The sequence below is a fragment of the Panicum virgatum genome, chromosome 3N (assembly GCF_016808335.1).
Source record: "Panicum virgatum strain AP13 chromosome 3N, P.virgatum_v5, whole genome shotgun sequence".
NCBI lineage: Eukaryota > Viridiplantae > Streptophyta > Magnoliopsida > Poales > Poaceae > Panicum > Panicum virgatum.
The window spans coordinates 61967321-61988579 of record NC_053147.1 but is presented as its reverse complement, the minus strand read 5'-3'; the positions used below and the strand labels follow the sequence as shown (position 1 = coordinate 61988579).

The window sequence follows — 21259 nt, the reverse complement described above, 5'->3', positions numbered from 1 at the left end:
GCCCAACTAATTTACGGTTGCCCGGAAATTTGTCCCTGTACGGTCGATTTCCGATCGTTCTTATTTGGAATTGTTTATTTGTTTTCCTGCGCCATTTTCTTTCGTGCAAGAGCCGGAGAGCCCCAGCCCCTCACGACTCCCATTTCCCTCTCCTCTCTGCGGGCCCCTACTCTATTTCTTTGAAAAGTTCTGACGCAATTGGTGTGCCTCTCTTGCACACTGTCAAGTCCCCACTTGCTCTCACGTGCACCTTGCATTCTAAAAATAAATTTATAGAGAAAAAAAATTGGAAGCAAAAAATGTCCACATATTTAAATAAGTTGCAGAAAAAACTTCCGATAAAAAATAAGTACAAAGTTTATTAAAACTAGGAAAAATATTTTGGAAAAAAAATAGGCAGATAAAATTTTGGTTGCTCACAAAACTTTGAAAAAACATGCAAAATATTAGAATAAATTAAAAATTGGAAAATTTGGAAGCAAAAAATTATTAAAAAATTTCTAAAGCAAAAGTTGTAAACAAATATTTGGGAGAGAAAAAATGGGAACAAAATTTATCTTAAAAATTTAAGAAAAAACAACTTTTGGGAACAAAGGTAACCAATATTTGCACACAAGAATTCAGAAAAGAAAACTACCAAGTGGTTATATACATAACTCTTTTGGCAGAAAAGTTGTATAGCAAAGTTTTGCTACGAATTCAGGAAATGTTGTGTAAAAGAACTTTGGAAAGGGAAAATAAAAAGGAGAAATGGATTGGAGGAAGAGGAGTGGCTGGTTTTGCCCAAACGATAAGAGTTAAGGAGCCGTGGGCCATATGACATGTGTTATTTGTGAAACTGTCCGGATCAACCGTGAGGATCAGAACCACCGGTCGAGTGTAAAATCAGGATCGGGGAATAGACACCCCCTCGTTGAGGAGCACAGGCACATGGGTGGGGAGGTCGCACGAGCCTCCACTGGGCCGGCGGCATGAGCCCGCGCCTCACGCGCATAGAGGCCCGCGTGAGCTTGGCCCCACTTTCTCAAAGCTCTTTGTCTGATACTCCTTGCTGGATGGAAACGATTTCAGTCATAAACATGGAATTCGGTTGTCTTTTTTCTATATTTTTTTCTAGTATTTTCTGAAACAGCCCGCCTAACATTGCATAATCCATCCAAATCTTATGAATTTATTTATTTTTGTGCGAAAAACCGAAGCAACCATATCTTTTGGACTGACGAAAATAAGGCCCTCTCATTTCAAAATGGAGCTCTTGCATTTGATGTTCCCCAGTGTGACACCTCAATTCAACTATCCAATGCCTATTTGTTCATGACTCAAAGACCAAAGAAGAGTTAACGTGAAGAGAAAATGCAGTTACTTCATCCTCGTTTAACACGTACGGCTTAGCCTCTTAATTACGGGACTTGGCCGCCGGGATCCGCTGCGCACGGGAACGAGGAACGTTGTAGGCACACGGGGGTGTAAGCGAATAAAAAAAGAAGCGATGGAACAATGGATACGATCGGTGCCGCGTTCTTTTCACTCTCGAGGCGAGTTGTGCGACGTCATAACTGCAGCACTGATCAACGAAGCGTTTTGCACCTTAATCACCCGTGGAAAATCAGAATGGGCCTTGGATAGTTGAATTTTTTTCATTTTCCTAATGGGGCTTGGATAGTTGAATGGAGAGAGTATGATACACCACATGATGTTTCCGAAGTCAGAAACTGACGCCATCTTAAATCATGCATCTTCCAGACAAACAAGACAGCCCGTGTCGTTTCACAAGCTAGTCGCCAACTTCCAAACAACAAGCCATGGCTTAGGATACTTGTCTTCATGACTTCATCACCCCCCGCGTCTCTGAGGCTCTGAGGCCCCCGCGTCGTCTCCTTCAGAGGCGACACAGGCGCCCCCCCACCCTCCGCCACCGCCACCCCCTCTCGGCCTCCTCACCGCCTCGCTGCCGCCAAAGCAGGGCACCGGAAGCCCGCGTGCCCGCAAGGATGGCGGCGGCGGGGCTTTCTCACGCCGGCCCGAGTTGCCCCCGCTCCGGCTGACGGCTCGCCGGCGCCGGGCATGGAGACGGCGGATCCGGCGTTCTAGGGGCCGGATCCGGTGCCCCCGGGGGCGGATCTATGCGGAGCGGCTGCCTGCGGGGGCCTTGCGCGGCGCGCTCACGGCGACACGTCTGGGCTTGCCGGGGGTCGTGCAGGTGGCGTGGCGGCCAGGCATCAGGGCGGGGGCCGGGGCTGGTGCCCAGGCGGCTAGGGCTGCCGCCCACAAGGCGGGGGTGGCAGAGCCCTGGTAGCAGGTCATCGGAGACGGCGGCGGCGGCGGCTTGTGCCGACGGCCAGCGTCGGTGTTACACGATAGGTGGAGTCTGGCCCGGCTTTGCGTGCTGCTTTGTCGGAGGGGCCGCCACGCCACGACAGGTCGGCGCAGCTTTGCGGCTGCCGCGGGCAGCGCGTCGACGCCCGTCTGATGGGGCTTCCGTGGGGCAGCGGGACACGGCGTTGAAGGTGTTGGATGGTGAGGGGGTCGGCTTCTTGGCCCGGCATCTGCGCCTGTGGCGAAATCTTGAGCGATGGCGACGCCGTCAGGTGCCATTTTCCCTGTTGAGGGCATCGTGTTTCCCTTGGCGTTGACATCCAAGGGAGAAATCCCAGTCCATTTGGGACCTGCGATGGTGGCGCCATTAGCGTCGCTCCCTTCCTGAACGCATCGCATTTGGATTGTGTTGTGGCTTCGATGTCTCCCTGGATGGATGTTCTTGCTTCCCGGTGCTTTTGGTGTGGGTCTTGCAATGTGAAGTCGGAGCTGCGGTGTGAGTGACATGGCTCGGCAACGATGACACGCGGCGATCCTCTCTGGAGCTAGGGGGTCTACATCCGCTGGGGGCGAGGCGAGGGTTCATGATCAGAAGTCGGAGCTGCTCTTCGCGATGTCGAGCTTGGCAACGATAACCGGTTGTGGCCGCTTGCTTCGGACCCGTCGGTGGGTGGCTCGTGGGTGGCTCGCCATGGGAAGTCGGAGCTGCATAGCTTGCTCTATACTCGGCAACGATGACCCATGGCGGTACGTCGTGTTTGTGCTCAACCATGTTGCGTTGGGTTGGTTAGCCCCTCGGATGCCTCCTTTCGGCATTTCTTGTACATAATTTCTTTCGTCTTAATTGAGTGGCAGAGCTCCTACCTTTATGTAAAAAAAACAAGCCATGGCTTAAATCCTCTCAGAGAACGGAACGGAGGGAGGAACGGACAAGCAAAAATTGCATAAAATTTTGTTCAGTTACATATGAATTTATTCTAGACCAGAAATAATATGTAGAACAAGATATTCAAAATAAATACAATAAGAGATCAGAATTTATTCAGAGTCGAGAATTAATTGCAACAAGAGCCATAACTGAATTCTTCAAAGACTATTCACCCTTCTCGTTGTTCGGTCCTGTCCTTCCTAAAAACTTGGAGATTGACGTGGATCACTCGTGCCCGCATTCCTCGCCACCGCGCTGCGTCGTGTTGGTCTCCGCACCCGAGGAGGAGAGAGGGCGGGGACGACGACCTGCATACTCGAGGTCACAGCTTCGTTGGCCCGTGTTGAGATCTGGACTCTGGAGCCGGTGAGGTATGCGCGCCGGAGATTAGCTCTAGGCGGCGGTCATGTTTGGCAGAGTGGAGTGCTGGGCAAGTGGAGTGCGGGTGGGAAAGCACTCGCAGTCTTGCATGTTGCATCTGGAAGGGGACAGTCAGAGGTCAATGGCCAGCTTGGAGAGTTGAGCAGGAGTTGACTTCGCCATTAATTCCACCGTTGATCCCTAGGAATCAAATGTTTAATTCTGGTGTCGGTGGATTTTTTTTAAAGAAAAAATATCGTGGAAGGTGGTCTCGTGTATTCGGGGTTTTTACACACCCATCTAATCAGTAAGCTCACGATCTGTAATTCTTCGTATAGTAAAAGAGATTGGAGTTACCTAGATTGAAAATTGGGTAATTGTGTTAGATAGGTTTCGTGGTGATGAAACTCTCCTTATTATATCAGCAAAATTGATGATATTTAATGCAATTTTGAGGATCTAAGTACTGCTACGTACATGTTACTAGTAGTGAGAATATTTGGAACATTTGCCCAGAGATAATTTTGAGAGCTAATATTTAGCATTCAATGAGTAGGCTAATGTTTAGTTCAAAGTGGGCTGTTTGGATGCATGAGATAATTTGGGGCTAATGTGCACACACCCTAATAAATGCACCAACCTCCACCCTCTCTCTACAATTCTCACTTTGGGCTGGTGTTGACCCCAGTGCCGACCGCGCCCTTCCCTCCCTCCCTCCCTCCCCCCTCTGTCTCTGTCCGCGTCGCAGCTTTGCCCGCCTGCCCGCCCCCGGGACGAGCCGCCGCCGTCGGCCGCCGCGTGGCCGTGGCTGCACCCGCACCGACTGATGGGCCCACCTACGAGCTGTGCCACGCTGCATTTACTGTCCGCACACCACAGTCGCCGTCGTTGGCCGTCCGCGCCGCTGCCCCCCCCCCCCCCATGCAGGAGCGGCGGCGGATGCGAGTGCCTGCGCATGGCGGCGGATGCGGCGGCGCGGGTGTCTGCGCAGGGCAGCGGTGCGGGCGCGTGCACGAGGCGGAGCAGGAGTGGGCCCGCAGCTGACCTAAGGGAGGGACGACGTGGGGTGGAGTCGAGAGGGCGATGGGGAACGAATGGATGAGTTAATGTGCCTGGAAACTCACCCTTTCTCGTGAGGCCTACAGAAAATTAGTCTCATTATCACCTCTTGAAGGGGCTAAGGATTTGGATGGGATAATTTTCTTTAGCCCAAAATTATCCTAGCTATTTGGATACATGATGGATAATTTAGTGCTAAAAGGTGAGGAATAACCATTAGAGCATCTCCACCGGTCTCCCAATAATTCTTTTCCAATAACTGGTATTGGGAGATGTCCCAATAGCAGTTTTAGGATTATCGGGGGAGTTACTTTTGCAGTTTCCCAATAACCTTCTCCCAATCCAACTATCTTATTGGGAGAGTCACAATTTCCCTTTTATTTAGGGAGAGATGAGGTGAATTATTGGATGTCCCAATAACTATTGGGGAAAGGGGAAGGTTTTGGGAGACTGCTGGAGCACTAGTTTCCTATCTACTCTCCTAATACGGTAGTTGGATTGGGGATTGGGAGACTGGTGGAGATGCTCTTATCCCTATGTATCCAAACAGGGCTATGATCTTGCTACCTCTTATTAATTATAGCAGTTGTGATTAAAAACCACATTGTTTGTTATTCCCATGATCCTTAATAAATGCAAATTCTTTGGAAACATAAAAATAGCTTTAACTTAAGTATTTGATTGGCTCCATATCTTTCACATATGGTAATGGCCTCCATGTGTTCGGCCTCCGCCCCGACCTCTTCGCCGGCCGCCTCCACCTAGCATGATCGAGAAAGTTTGTTTTTTTTACCAAATTATATTTGGATTTGGTAGTAGTAATACAACAACAACAACAACAACAACAACAATAATAATAATAATATAGCTCTAACGCTCCGGTTGGATGTAGGTATTGGAGACCTGAATTTGGAATTGGCATTGACTGTACCCAATATCAGCTGTTTGGATGTATTAGGAATTGGCATTGGAATTTACCTCCAATACCAAGCGGTATTCAGCTTACCGCTGAACCCCTTCCCCCAATTCGGACCCTCGACCCTCTGCATTCGTGTGCATTCGATTTTCCCGACCTCTCCCTCTACCTCGACGCCGCTAGCCTCTGCTTCCACCGCCGCTTCACCGTCGCGCCGCTCGCCTCTGCTCTCCCGGCCCCTTCGCCGCCGCGCGCGCTCCCACCCACCCCTTCGCTGCCATGCCGCTCGCCTGTGCTCCACCCGCCCCTTCGCCGCCGCACCGCTCGCCTGTGCTCGACCCGCCCCTTCACCACCGCGCCGCTTGCCTCTGCTCGCCCCGTCCCTTCGCCGCCACGTTCCCCTCCCTCCCTCCGCCGGCGGGCCAAGCTACCCGTCAGCTCCATGGGCGGCGGATCTGGATGGCGGTCCCCTCCTCCTCCTACTTGTCTTCCTCGCGGCCGGCGCTCCTCTTCCTCTTCCTCGCGGCTGGCGCCCCTACTCTTCCTCACGGCCAGCGCCCTTCCTCTCCTTCCTTCCGTCTGGCGTGCCTCCTCCTCTTTCCTGCGCCCCATGGAGGCGGGCTGCACGGTGAGCTCCGGCCCGGAGGGCGGGCCACGCGGTTGAGCTCCGACCAGGTGGTGGCGGCGACGGCGCGGTGAGCTCCACCTAGGAGGCGGGGCGGCGTGGTGAGAGAGGAGAAGAAGATGGTCTAGTTCCCAAAGCTAAGGTATGAACATCCAAACATGAATTGGAATCTATTACCTCTCTTGATTCCATCAAATAATTTTATCTACATCCAAACAATTGATTTGGTATTGTAGCTCATTACCAATACTAACCAATACTACTCTGCTTTGGCATTGAACCCAATTCAATGCCAAGCTTTCCAATATCTACATCCAAACGGAGCCTAAGATATTTGTGGCACAGGCAGGCTAGTGATGCTGAACCTCTACTCTCAAGTACTCTCTTCATTTCAAAATGTAGGGTGCTTGATTTTTTCGAATTAATTCAGCTAATTTACGGCCGGCCATAATAATATAGCTTTCCGTACGGTCTATCCATTTATAGAAAGTTTATTAATCTACCTCTTTTCTATTTTAGTAATATCCACCTACACCTCCTTCCCCCCACATTTAAACCCTGCGGGCCCACAACTTCAGTTTTGATTCAGGATACATCAACCAAGCAAACAAAGGTATGTATGTACAAATTTGCTGCCGCCACAAAAATGAAAGCAAATCTGCCCCCCCCCCCCCCCCCCCCACACACACACACAGAGTGGGGCAAACACAAAACCAGATTGCTCATACGAAAACATGTAAAACAAGAACAAAAGCAAATCGATGCAAATAGATAAAAGTATGCATGAACACACAAAAACTAGTGCACAACATGCCTGCACCTAAAGTTTTTTCTTTACCTACTGCTTCAAATATGCACCGCCCTTCATCCTTTTTTGATGGATACCTGCAAAAATTAATTTGATTAGAGAATTTATAGTGGTGGAAAAACAATGTGGCATGAGATATAAAATTGCCTAAAGACTTGCATTGTTCTACCTAGTTGTTAACACATTGTTGCTTGGATACATATATTGAGTTGCATATCTAAAAAATCAGAAGAATTTCCCAGATAAATGCATGGAGTTTGTCATGTTTTAATGCACTATTGTTTAGATAAATACAGTGAGTTGCCTACGGGGAAAAACTACAAAAAAATACTTCTACTATTTGACAAAAATGTCTACTGTAAAAATCTGAAATGCTTATGATGATGAACCCGCCTTGCCCTGATCCCATATACGCGGTGCGGCTGCCTATGCTCCGGACGAGCCGCCGCGTGCTCACCCATGCTTCGCCTGTGCTCGCTTCGCCCACCCCGGTCGCGCGGCTCCGCCCGCATCCGTCTCCTAGCGCTACCGTGAGGAATTGTTCCAGGCTCTTGCAACTACTTCCTCCATTCTAAATTATTAGTCATTTTGACTTTTATAGATTGATAGATTTTGAAATGCAATTAGACATAGTATATATGCAGATGGGAAGTAAATCGATGAATCTAGAAAAGTTAAAATAACTAATAATTTGGGATAGAGAGTACAATGGATGCATCCACAAAGTATCTTAGAGGCATTATCATGCACATGGTGAGGCTGCCGAGCATAGGCCCGTTAGACGGTTCAATTCCTTCCGCAAGCTGAGGCGCGGCCACATGATGACCGCAGAATTTCCTCATTATCAGATTCACCAATTTATATACAGAATACAGTAATGACAACAGAGTGACAGACAGATCAAATCAGGAAATGCAATAATTAAGCACATTTTTTTAAAAAAAAAGGAAACAAAATGTTGTACAATTTGGATGCAACAGAGATAGTGATGGTGATAGTCAGACAGCGAGTGACGTGAACAATTAAGAGCTTAATTATGGATTAAGTGAGCTTAATTATGGATTAAGTTAGGCATTCAGCTGGAGTAATTTTAACCTACGCCGAAATTAAAGTTCCATCCCAAGTATCATACGTTCCTAATTTACTGATTTTGAGTTTAAAGTCAATTTTAATAGGAGTCTCGTTGGAGTGTCATGAGCATTAATCATGCCGCATCAGTAAATTTTCTGACTTAGAAGAGTTATTTATGAGGAGAGAGAAGAGAGAGTTTTATATGATAAGAGAGGAATGACACTCCTCTGCCGTAGTTACCAAGCTTCCAGTCTTAGTAACTCTGTAATGGTACTCTCCACTTAAACTGACCTAAATAGTTAAATCTTAGAGGTCCGAGTATATACACCCTCTCAAAATGTCGCTCCCCTCTCTAGATTTGCTTGATATTTAAGAAAAGAATGGAGTTTAGTTGAGGATTGAGTGCCACTGAGCTAGACTCCAACTTTGAGCACTGCTCACATTCATCGCAAAATAGTCCTTAATCTATCGCTTTTGTAACTCTTGGAGACACTATACGGCTGAGCACACAATCACTAGTAGTGCTGAACAACTCAAGAACACTGCTGATGTTTAACGAGACATGCCACACATTTTTTTTAGATAATGGAATTTTCCAGCCTCTACGGTTTAACGTACACAGCCTTCAATTATTACAATTTTTCCAGCTTCAAAAACTGGAATAGCAGGAGAACCAAAAAAAATTAAGCCAACACCTGATGAATGGTAAACATAAACCCGGTTGACAATCTGCTGATGTCAGGCTGCTGAACAACTTAAGAACACTGCTGATGTACGTCTGGCTGCCGAACACCGGCCGCCCCCTGGGCCCCGGCGGGAGGTTCAGCGCCTTCCGCTGGCTGCAGCGCAGCCTGACGAGCGAGGGAGCCGATCAGCACGAGACGACGACGGTGGTGACCATCAGTGCCATTGTTAGCTTGAGCTCCATTTGTGGAGACGATGGGCCGGAATGGAAGCTTTCGCCTTGGAAGTTTGGAGAGCGTAGTAGGTTTCATCGTGGTATAAAAAGAGGAAAGTTTCCTTTTTGGATATCGTTACATTCAGGCGGTGGCATTGTTAATTTGTGGCACTGGTATTCCTGCCCGAAAGAATATCTAGGTTCACAGGATAGTGATGCTTGACCTAATGACATGTACTATCAACCTTGCAACAGAGTGCAGACTGTGAGTATAGTGGTGTGACCAATTGCTACACCTTAATGAATCACTGAATAGTGTTCAGCTGACATACCTGTGGAACCATGAATCCATAACTCTGTTTGGTTGGTGTACAGATCTGTTCTGCTATTAAAGATGACATGGGTATCGTTGGACAGCAGCTGCAGCCAGCTACAAGCCCACAACTGCACATGATAGCTGCTGAATCATCAGCATTGCAGCTCCACGTCTTCCTCTGATACACCACATGATGTTGCCGAAGTCAGAAATTGACACCATCTAATGAGCCAAATTAATCTATAATTTGTTAGGCTCCTGTTTGGTTTCAGTGACTTCTTTTAACCTATGTCACATCAAAAAAAATCTTGTCATTTAAGAGTATCAAACAAAATCTGTTTGTAAATTTTTTTGCACAGATAAGTGCTAATTTGCTAGACGAATCTAATGAGTCAAATTAATCTATAATTTGCTACAGTGATGCTATGATAATCATTCGCTAATTATGAATTAATACACTTTATTTAGATTCATCTCACAGTTTAGCCTCAGGGTTCTGCAATTAGTTTTATAATTAGACTTCATCTAATAGTAATTAATATCAAAATTCTATTTGATGTGACATAATTTGAAGTTAGCTCCTGAATGCAAACAACCTATAGGAAGAAACAACCAGTAACGACACGGGCTCCGCTCCCTCGGTGATCACACCCTAAAGGATGGTAAACCATCTCGGCATCGTTCGCCCGTTTTGTGGCGCGGCACCAGCGGCTCCGACGACTCCACCACCGTTGCCGTCGTGGCATTATTCTCTGGACGAGCGCGGCGCCGGCCATCGCAGGCCGGTTCTGCCTGATGAACTGGGACCTCTTGTCCAGAGGAGCACCACCACCACCACGAGTATCAGCGCTGATCTCTGACGACAATCCATCTCTCGCCGTTGACCCATCCTCATCGCCCACGAGCAGCTCCGCATTGTCCTCCTCCAGCCAAAACCCATCGAATTCGAGGTCGCCGTTCTCCGTGCATCATGTAAGATGTTTCTTCCTGCAAATTACACTGTGAGTTTTATAAAGTATACTAAAGAAAGTACTTTTAGACAACGATTAGGTCTCCAAAACTTAAGTTTAACTTCTTATTTTATAAAAATATATATCGCAAAGTGATATATTTATATTTTTATGAAAAGTAGTTTTCAAGACAAATATATTCATATGGTTTTTTATTTTAAAACCCAACAATTTAAAAGTTATTTATGATTTATATTTCCAATGTTTGATCTAAACCGTGTCCAAAACAACTTTCTTTTCGGATATGGAGGGAGTATTTTTTTTTCTCTTGTTATTTTCAAACTATAAGTTCTTTTCCATGAAACTTAATGGATATTTTTCTTTTGTGTGCACCAGGATTGGATTTGAAAGCCAAAAACAATAGAAAAGCAGTGGATCTTAGGGAAGAACAAGGTCTCACCTCCACCATTGCACAGCCTGGGTAATGCTGTTGTGGTTTGTGCCCAGATTCTCTTCGTCCGTTGCCTTCTCTTGCTTTTGCGGAGGAAATCCCCCATGCTCCACACGTGAGAGCAAGAAGAAAAGGTTGGAGTGGGCGGAGGAGGGGGTGGCAACAAACAGATCTATTCTCTTCTCTCTTTTTTTTTCTTTTTCCTTGTGTTTTTCAGCAGGAAAAAGATCTGACATGGTGAGGAGGAGCGGGGGGCTCAAAGTCTTTTTCGGCTTATCCTTTTTTATTTTATTACACCTGTGATGGGCCTCTTCTATTTTTGCACTAATATAATGGACCTCAAAATAAATTTTAAATGACAGTAACAAAAAAAGTTGTAATTTATCCGGTCAATAGGAAACAAGGTGTAACATCTAGTCCATAGGCCGGTTGGGCCATAGTTAGAGTACCATGCACGAGGCATGCTAGCTCATGAATAGTCCTAAATGGAAAGTTGAAAGTGGGATGAACTAATTAACTTAAGTAGACAACTCTACAGAGCATTGCAACCTTAGGTTAACCCTTTTACGTGAGGCGAGAACGAAAGCGTAAGCAGGTTGGAGTAGATGTGTGGCACTAGATATGTAAATATCAATCAATAGAGAGCAGGCGAGCAGCCGGTTTTGAAAAAATGGAACAAAAACACAGCTCGTGATCAGCGTGGTTTCTTTATTTAAGTGTGTGGCACTGGATATCTAAATATCAATCAATTGAGAGCAGGTGAGCTGCCGGTTTTGAAAAAAAAAATGGAACAAAACACAGCTCGTGATCAGCGTGGTTTCTTTATTTATCATCTCAGGATCAAAGCATGTGGAGTCCCGCCGATATAAGCAAGTAAACTGGAGGACAAGGTTGCACCTGCACTCAATTGACTCCAGCATCACGAGTCGACACCCAACACAATTAACATTGTAACAATGAGTGTTGCGGTGAGGAAGTCCTCGCCGGCGGTCATCAGACCACCGGAGCCGGTGACGACGACGAGGAGTGGTGCTGGTGCCATAAAGCTCACACCTTTCGACTGGCCTTTTGTCGGGGTTCCATTCACAGTGTTGCTCGTGTTTGAGCATCTGAGCCATGAGGCCGTTGAGGGCGTAAGGAGGGCGCTGTCCCAGGCACTTGTCCACTATTACCCATTTGCTGGTCGCATTTGTTCATCAGGAGCCGGATACGATGGATTCGGCATCCGGTGCACCGGCGAGGGTGTGGAATTCGTCACCGGATCAGTCGTCTGCGGCTTGACGGAAGCGAATATCTTCGGCGAACTGTCCGGCGCGAAGGCCCTCTTCGACGAGCTCGCCGTCTACTACCCGGTTGGGAGCTATGGCTCCGACGACCCTCTGCTGTCCGTGCAGGTGACCGAGTTCTCTTGCGGTGGGGTCGTCCTCGGGGCGACATGGAACCACGCCGTCGCCGACGGCGCTGGGATCGCCCAGTTCCTAGCCGCCGTCGGCGAGCTCACCCGCGGGCAGCCGTCACCGTTGATCCTTCCGGCCAGGTGCGACAACGCGGTCTCCCGCCTCCCTATGCTGTCGAATCCGATAGTGGAGGCCGTGCTGGCGTGCCCTGAGTCACCAGACATGGAGCTTATCGTCCCCCTTGAGCTCACGGTCCCCTCGGCCCTGATCGACCGCGTCAAGGCAGAATACCGTAGCTGCTCCGACGATGACGGACAGCCGTGCACGACGTTCGAGGCCGTCCTCGCCGTCCTGTGGCAGTGCCGCGTCCGCGCCACCATGCCGCCGGGCTCGGGGACGACCCCGGTTCTCCTCTCGTTCTCCGCCGACATCCGCGGGTACGCGGGCGCCAGGGCCGGCTACTACGGCAACTGCGTCGCCAACCAGCCGCTCGCCGCGGCGACAAGCGGTGCGGTGGCAAGCGCGAGCCTCGTGGACCTCGTCGGGATGGTCAGGCGCGCCAAGGCCCGGCTGCCGGACAAGCTCAAGGAGGAGCTCGGGAGCGGCAGGTTATTTGCTGGGGGACGGTACGACATGCTGCACGTGTCGTCATGGAGGAACATCGGCTTCGAAGGAGTCGACTTCGGGGGCGGGCCGCCGGCGAGGGTGATGTACCATTCCCGGTGGGTCGGGCCACCGACGGTGCCGACTTGCATGGTGTACCCGCCGTGCAGGGGGAAGGATGGGGTCAACATGCTATCGATCGCAGTGAAGGAGGAGCACGCCGAGGCGTTCCTTGGCGAGCTGGCATGGCACACATGACGAGGGTAGTCTTTGCCGAGAGGAGCAGGAAATCTGCAACGGAGTTTTACCGACCAACAATCATCAGTGACCACTAGAGGAATAAAATACTGTGGCACACTCAGCCATTGGCTAGAAATTCTCGGCTAAAACTACAAATCTGTTTGGTAGTACTAATCACCTCAATCTTAAAAACGGAAAAAGAAAACTTCTAGTAAAGGAAGAAAAAAAAAGAGAGAGACAGAGCCCTTGTTTAGATGTATAAAGTTTTGGATGTAAAACACGGTAGCACTTTCGTTTGCATTTAGTAATTATTGTCCCGTCATAGATTAACTAGACTCAAAAGATTTATCTCGCAAATTATAAACAAATTGTGTAATTAATTATTTTATTTAGCTACATTTAATATTTTATGCATGCGTTCAAAAATTCGATGTGACGAGAAATCTTGTAAAGTTTTGAAATTTTGAAGGCAACTAAAGGCAGAGTTGCCCTCCACGCGATCCTTGGCCCGGGCCCACACGCAAACCCTACAACCAAGTTGCCCATTGGCCAGACTGACACCACACGACACTCGTGTGATCCTGTCTGTCACATGGCCACACGGGACTGTGCCTAGCTGGTGACAAGATGACGAGGCTCTTTGCACACCTAGCTAGCTAGTTGCCTGATTGCATTGCTTTCCCATTGGTTGGTATTCATGTTCAGATGTTCTGACTGGACCCGTTTGCCACTTTGTGTGCAACTACAATGCACATCACAAACAAACCTGGCCGTATGCATGGCTGTGTGAGAAACCACGACCATTGTAGACTTCCTTATTTGTACCTGTGGGACTCCGATCAAGCTAGCTAGCATGTCAACAAGATACTATATCCGTTGTTAATTATTTGAGATTATTGATCTTCTTTCTCAAACTTTGATCAATAATATTTACGTACTCAATTAGCTAAGTAAACTAAAACAAAGTTACCACCAAATCTATCATCAAACTAAAGATACTTCACAGATTTTAGTTATAGATTTATCTTGCACAAATATCTATAGAAAGAAAAGAAGTCAAACAAGCGAACAAAATCAATCGTGTCATATTTTTTTGAAGGAACAACGGGGGCGGAGCTCGCCCACCTGAACCTTTCATTGCACAGAGGCTAACGCGGTCAGGCAGTTATCCAGCAAAGTTACATGATCAAGTGACTATCGGCCGGAAGCCAGCAAACAATGATCAGGATACATGGGCTAAATGCCTCAGAAGAAAAAGGAAGGGAGCCACAAAGGATTACAATCGCAGCATGCAGACACAATACAAAGACGTGCTAGAAAAACAAACACAACACAAGGGCCTATGGGCGGATATAGTTAGCCAAATGGGCCGCCCGGCACGACCCGGCCCTAGCTCGGCTCGACCCAAGCACAGCTAGGCCCGACCCTATTTGGCCCGATCAATTGGTCGGGCCGCCCGGCGTGCTGATTCAGCGGCCCAGGCACGACCCTAAGACCTCATAAATGGGCCGGGTCGGCCCGCTTAGCACGTCGGGCCCTTTGTGCCCGTGCCGGCTCGAGGCTGGTGCCCAGGGCCGCAACAACGGCGCGAGGGGGGGCCGCTGGCTACTGCGGCAACGGCGCCTTCCAATGGAGGCCGATGGCCGTGCGGCGGCCACGGCGCTACAGGCCGGCAGCTACCGCGCCGGAGTTCGTCAGCTGCCGCGGCGACGATGCGAGTGGAGGCCGTGGGATGCCGCGGCCATGGCGCTATAGGCCGGCAGCTACCGCGCCGGTGGCCGTCGGTTTCCTCGGCGACGGCGCGACAGGAGGATGTGGGCTGCCGCGACCATGGCGCTGCAGGCCGGCGGTTGCCGCGCCAATGGCGTTGCAGGCCGGCGGCTGCCGCGCCAATGGCGTGAGGGGAGGCCGTGGGCTGCCGCGGTGTTGGCGTGAGCCGCCAGTGGAGGCGGACGGCCGAGCGGCGGTCAAGAGATGAGGCTGGCGGCTGGGATAGGGAGTAGATGGCTCGTAAAAATTAGGGTTGGGAGAGAGTATATAGATGATTAGATGGGGACGGGTGGGGTGTTAATGGGCCGTATCGGGCCTGGTGCTTAGTCGGGCCGTGCTCGGGCTAGCACTATGGGCTAGGATGGCGGCCCAGGCACGACCCAATGATATCGTGCCGAGCCAATCCAGACACTATTGCAATCGTGCCAGGCCGTGCGTGGGCCGTGCTTTTCTGGGTTGGGCTTCGGGCCGCCCATTTGGCCCAGCCCATTTGGCCAACTATATGGGCGGAGCAGCCAAGTCCAGCCTCAAAAAGGTGGAGCAGCTTATCGAACATCAGCTCATAGCATCACCGCATGCCTTGTTTCTGATTTTGTACTAATAAAAGTTGGACACCATCTGAGAATCTTCATGTAACCAAGGTGTCAAACATCTTCATCACCTTAGCCTTCTGGTCGCCACAGCAAACCCTTCACGCGCACCGGGCACGGTGCTCACACTGCATAGCATCGATGTCATAGAACAAGTGGGAGCTCAGCGGTAGTGCGGAAGTGTTACCTTCCCATGCGCTGGGCACGGTGCTTTCGCTGCATAGGCTCGGCGAGCTAATGCCGCTGAGCGGCTTCCATATGACCGAGGCACAAAGAGGGGCGAACGCGGAGTAGAAGCGTGCAGAAGGCAGCACACCAATTGCAGGCATTAACTGAGACGGTTAAAAAAATCGCGCCTCGCGAAATTCATTAACCGAGGAGGTGGTTAAAACAACCACCTCTGTTAATACCCTTATTTTCGGAGGCGGACGCCTCGGTTAATAGGCTGGGCCCAATAAAAGACCGGTATCCTCCCACCTATTGGGCCTATATATAAACAACATTTAGGGTTTCAATCTCTCCCTCCCTCTGCTGCCCCTCTCCCTCCCTCTGCGAACCCTCTCTCCCCTCCCCTCTCCCTCCCATGGCCCGGTGGCCTGACGGCAGGTGGCAGGAGCCGCGGAAGGCTGCTCAAGCCGGAGAGCTCTCGGCCTCCTCTGCACAAAAGGCGAGGCGTGTGCCGGCCGCGGGATAGAAAGGCTACCAAGGCCGCGGTGGCCGTGGCCGGAAGGAGGGCGCGGCAGCGGCAGACGCAAATGGGCTCGACGGGTGGCGGCGCCAGTGCAGATGTGCTCGGTGGGCCTGTAATGAACTCAGCCGGTTTCTCTTTTTTGTTTTGTTTTTTCTATTCCATTAACAGAGGCGGGCTGGTAACCGCCTCAAAAAATACTCCATTTACTATGACGTTTTCTCAGAAGCGGCTTCTGTTAATGGTTTTTGACCGCCTCTATTAATGTTTATTATAATTAATGTTTATTATAGTAGTGCCACACTCCCTGGCACGACGACGGCTATTTACCACGCCGTACTGCTGCTTCCGTAGCACGCGGCCCGACGGTGGCGCATCTTCTCCGTAAAAACACAATGATTACAGGGGTGATGTGCTTACACACGGCGAGATGGACGACCTAGGAAGACATGCAAGTGATAAATTGGGTCAGCCCATGGCCTCACAAATTAGCCCTGAGGCCATAGGGCTAGGTTCAAGTCCAGGTCAGAGCCGGCCCATTCCCATGGTGAGAGAGAGAGAGGGCGGGGACGACGGCCTTGCTAGGCAAGGCCGTCACCGTCTCGGCCATTGACGCCTGCACGAAATTAAAGTTCAGCGGATGTGGTGTGATTAGGGGTGTTAAAGGGTCTTAATTTTTAGCCTAGATAATTTAAGGATCGGATCCTAAAAGAATCAGGCTCTAATATTATATAATTTTGATTAAAAAGATCAAAGTGCATATCCGGTTCTTATACTTGTTTGGGTCCATAATCTTTGTTTTGGTGTCACAACTCCATAAGCACGGGTAACTGAGTTGTCTTATTGCAACTCGGCCCCTCAATTTTTTAATCTGCACCAGGTGCCCCATACCCCTTCATGACTCCTCGAGTCTGTGTACCCCTTCCGACTCTGCGAGCGAGCGAGGCAAGCGACAAAACGGCTGCGTCGTGGGCGGTGCCTAGGGCGGCGTCGGCCAGGGCTGTGGCGAGGGCGGCGGTGAGGGCTGTGTATCAAACTGGAGCCACAACGCTGCAATGATATGGTTATACTTTGATGTTTAAATCTGCGATTTTTTTTGTTGAATGATATGTCCATGTCTCCATGATACATCTTTGAACCTATTCCTAAGATCTGAACCTGTCAAGGACGTGGTCTGAACCTGCATGGCCACAACGCGAAGCCTGAATGTGGTCTGAACATGAATGTGACCTGAACCTGCATGGCGATTCTTTTTTAAATGTTGCCGAGGGTGATATGTAGTAAAGTACCAGGGATGATTTGCAATTATAACAACGCACACCACTCAGTTACCCGTGCTTATGGAGTTAAGTGACACCAAAATAGAGATTATGAACCTAATTAGTTGTTTTGAGAGTTTATGGACCTGGGTGACACACCCCAATAAGTATAAAGACTGGATATGCACTTTGCTCTCTAAAAAATTAAGAGCCAAATAGAATTATGAAGAGAGTATTAGGATATAGTCTATTGTCACCACTAGTTGCGATCCGAGGAGTGGAGCCGATGAGCTCCCAACAGCGCATCCGTGAAGTACCAAGAGGTATTACCAAGCAACAATTAATCAGGATTCAGGAGCACCAAATTTTATGAACGGGACACGAAAATCTGAAATTGGATATATACCTCCCTAGGCATAATTTTAGGAACCATCTTTTTCACTTCTCCGATCAAGAGGCCAGCTGTTGACTCCTTTGCGATCCAGTCAAGACGACGAGACTAGGAAGAAACAAGCAGCAACGACGAGGACTCGCTCCCTCGGCGATCGCATCCGAAAGGGTGGTGAACCATCTCGGCATCGTTCGCCCGTTTCGCGGCGCGGTGCGGCACCAGCGGCTCCGACGACTCCGCCACCAGAACCGCCGCCGCCGCGGCGTTATTCCCCGGACGAAGCGCGGCCGCGGCGCCGCCGGCCGTCGGAGGCCGGTTCTGCCTGTTGAACTGGGACCTCTTGTTCACCACCACCACCGCCACGAGTATCAGTGCTGATCTCAGACGACAAGCCGCCTCTCGCCGTTGACCCATCCTCGTCGCCCACGAGCAGCTCGACTTCGTCCTCCTCCAGCCAAAGCCCGTCGGATTCGAGGTCGTCGTCCTCCGTGCTGATGCTCTTGTAATACGGGTCGCAGATGTGGCCGCCGACGGCCTCCTCTTCCGCGAGCCTGCGTCGGTTTCGTTGATCATCTAACCAGCGCAGGGAAGAACGACCATGCATACGACGCAGTGGATACAGGGAAAGCTATGGGCGGAATACCAGGGTTTACCTTATCGATAAATTAAAAATATCGGAGATTGGTGATAAACGGGAATATCGGATATATCGGAATTCTATCGGTGATAGAGAAATTTTTTCGGACAAAATTTAGAGAAAAAACTCTCATTTTGTGTAGAAATGAACTTAGATTTTTTTTTCAAACCATCTAACCTAAAAAACTATACATAATAACGTAGAAAAATGAAAGGAAATAACCGGTAGGGAGACATGTCTGCTACGTCGGTTCTCACTAGAATATGAAGAATTGGATGGTGCAATAAAAGCAAATGAATGGATTAGTATTAAAAGATGGTTACATGCTCTTTTTACTCGTTATAGTGGGTAAAAAGTATGTGCACGAACTTGTGGGTTAGTCGAATGGAGTGCTAAATTTAAAATAATGATATTTTTAGATGATAAACTAATTCTATCGGTGCTCACCGGTAAAACAGAAATATCGGAATTATCGGAAATCTATCAGTGATAAGGTGAACCATGCGGAATACTCACAGTTGTGCCGGAGCGGCGCCGGCGAGCGCCAGCCGCGCCATGCGCAGGAAGGAGGCAGCCCTCCGCGAGAGGTCCCAGGGACGCCGCTGGATCCCGCCGTCGGCGCCGGCCATCTCTCCTGCACACTCCTTATCTGAAAAAAAATCTCTCCTGCACACTCGAGATGTGATCCACTAAGTGTGCAGTGTGGGCACGAGCCATTTTCCTAGGTTGCGGGTCATGCACCGGCACTACGTATGGATGTGGTTAGGAAAGTCGATCCGATTCTAAACCTATGTCTCGTGTGGTGAGTTAGCTCAGATCTCAACGAGGAAGTTTCTAACGGTGGGTGGATGTAACATCCAGCCCATGGACCGGTTGGCCCATAGTTGATTTTGCAAATATACTTCATTTGGTCCTTCATGCGGAGGCTAGAAAAGCCATTCTAGGATCCCTAAGAATGTAACCAAACGAGGCCAAGAATGTAGAGTCCCGCCTATATAAGCAAGTAAACTGGAGGACAAGATGCTTATGCACTCAATTGGCTCCAGCATCACGACGACACCCTACACGCACAGGCTATACATTGTAACAATGAGTGTTGCGGTGAGGAAGTCCTCGCCGGCAGTCATCAGGCCACTGGAGCCGGTGACGACGACGACGAGTGGTGCCATAAAGCTCACATCTTTCGACAGGAAGTTCGTCAAGATTACTCCATTCACAGTGTTGCTCGTATTTGAGCATCTGAGCCATGAGGCTGTTGAGGGCATAAGGAGGGCGCTGTCCCAGGCACTTGTCCACTACTACCCATTTGCTGGTCGCATTTCTTCATCAGGAGCCGGAGACGATGGAGGATTCAGCATCCGGTGCACCGGCGAGGGTGTGGAATTCATCACCGGATCAGGCGACTGCAGCTTGACAGAAGCAAAGATCTTCGGCGAACGGTCCGGCGCGAAGGCCCTCCTCGACGAGCTCGCCGTCTACTACCCGGTTGGGAGCTACGGCTCCGACGACCCTCTGCTGTCCGTGCAGGTGACCGAGTTCTCTTGCGGCGGGGTCGTCGTCGGGGCGACATGGAACCATGCCGTCGCCGACGGCGCTGGGATCGCCCAGTTCCTAGCCGCCGTCGGCGAGCTCGCCCGCGGGCTGCCGTCACCGTCGATCCTTCCAGCCAGGTGTGACAACGCGGTCTCTCCCGACTCCCTCCGCTGTCGGATCCAGTAGCACAGGCCGTGCTGGCTTTCCCCGAGCCACCGGACATGGAGCTTCTCCCCCTCGAGGTCACGGTGCCCTCGTCCCTGATCGACCGCGTCAAGGCAGAATACCACAGCTGCCCCGACGGCGACGGCCGGCCGTGCACGACGCATGAGGCCGTCCTCGCCGTCCTGTGACGGTGCCGCGTCCGCGCCACCATGCCGCCCGGCGGTTCGGGGACGACCGCCCTGGCTCTCCTCACGTTCGCCAGCAACATGCGCAGGTACGTGGGCGCCAGGGTCGGCTACTACGGCAACTGCATCACTAGCCAGCCGCTCGCCGCGGCGACGAGCGGCGTGGTGGCAAGCGCTGGCCTCGTGGACCTCGTCGGGATGGTCAGGCGAGCCAAGGCCCGGCTGCCGGACAAGCTCAAGGAGCACGAGAGCGGCGCCGGCGACGACCAGCTGGTGACTCGAGGGTTGGGGGGGCGGTACGACACGCTGTACGTATCATCATGGAGGAACATCGGCTTCGAAGGGGTCGACTTCGGGAGCGGGGCGCCGGCGAGGGTGATGTTCCATGATGGGCGGCGCGGGCCGCCGGCGGTGCCGACTTGCATGGTGTACCCGCCGTGCAGGGGGAAGGACGGGTCAACGTGCTGTCGGTCGCGGTGAAGGAGGAGCACGCCGAGGAATTCCTTGGCGAGCTGGCAACGCAGACATGACGAGGCGTGCGGCGTGGCGTTCCAACCCGGCTGGGTAACGGCGACGGCGGGGAGGACAAGGCGGTGGTGTTGCCGAGGTGGAGTGCGGCGGGCGGGACGTGTTCCGGGCGTTCTGCGGGTCCGACGAGCACTTGGACGGCCTCCAGGTGTTCGGCCTCTGCTCCGAACTCTTCGCCGGCTGCCTCAACCTGGCATAATCGAATAAAGTTGTTTTTCTACTAAATTACTTTTATATTTGGTTATAATAATAATAATAATCATCATCTCTCCATTTTGGATTTCTATGTTTGGAAATTGGATCCTTAATTATTTTCAATATTTAGGAATGTTGGATCGTTTGATTAAACGCTTAATAAAGCAATATGAAGCAATTATGCTTGTACATGTGGGCTTTGTCATTTTTGGTCATTCTCTTTGAGTTTTATAATGTAACAGTGTGTTAATGAAGAGAGAGATGAAATGGGTTTCATGGGATGAGATCCTATGTACACCATTATCTAGACAGCTTGAGTCTTGCATGTAAGCTAAAAAACAACAATAGGTGAAATATGCGTTGATGTGAGGTGTTTTATT

General features: G+C 50.2%; 2 protein-coding genes and 1 pseudogene across 2 annotated transcripts; 2 read left to right on the top strand and 1 right to left on the bottom strand.

Annotated features, from left to right (window-relative positions):
• The first annotated feature begins 11654 nt into the window (after nt 1-11654).
• On the top strand, nt 11655-12956 carry LOC120667981 (acyl transferase 15-like). Its single transcript, XM_039947947.1, has one exon. It carries the CDS (start codon nt 11655-11657, stop codon nt 12954-12956), a length of 1302 nt encoding a protein of 433 aa, XP_039803881.1.
• Nucleotides 12957-17574: 4618 nt separating this feature from the next.
• LOC120663687 lies at nt 17575-18927 on the bottom strand. The gene is made up of 2 exons (XM_039942581.1): nt 18790-18927; nt 17575-18187 (listed from the first exon to the last, which is right to left on the bottom strand). Exons 1-2 carry the CDS (start codon nt 18900-18902, stop codon nt 17902-17904), a joined length of 399 nt encoding a protein of 132 aa, XP_039798515.1. The 5' UTR covers nt 18903-18927; the 3' UTR covers nt 17575-17901.
• A 435-nt stretch (nt 18928-19362) lies between these two features.
• Nucleotides 19363-21014, top strand: LOC120667980 (annotated as a pseudogene).
• The last annotated feature ends 245 nt before the right edge of the window (nt 21015-21259 follow it).

Excerpts from the sequence above, each read along its gene's own strand:
- LOC120667981 (XM_039947947.1), top strand. The coding sequence starts at position 11,655 with ATGAGTGTTGCGGTGAGGAAGTCCTCGCCGGCGGTCATCAGACCACCG.
- LOC120663687 (XM_039942581.1), bottom strand. The coding sequence starts at position 18,902 with ATGGCCGGCGCCGACGGCGGGATCCAGCGGCGTCCCTGGGACCTCTCG. Across the intron at positions 18,188-18,789 it reads GGCGCCGCTCCGGCACAACT|GCTCGCGGAAGAGGAGGCCG; the intron begins GTGAGTATTCCG and ends AAACCGACGCAG.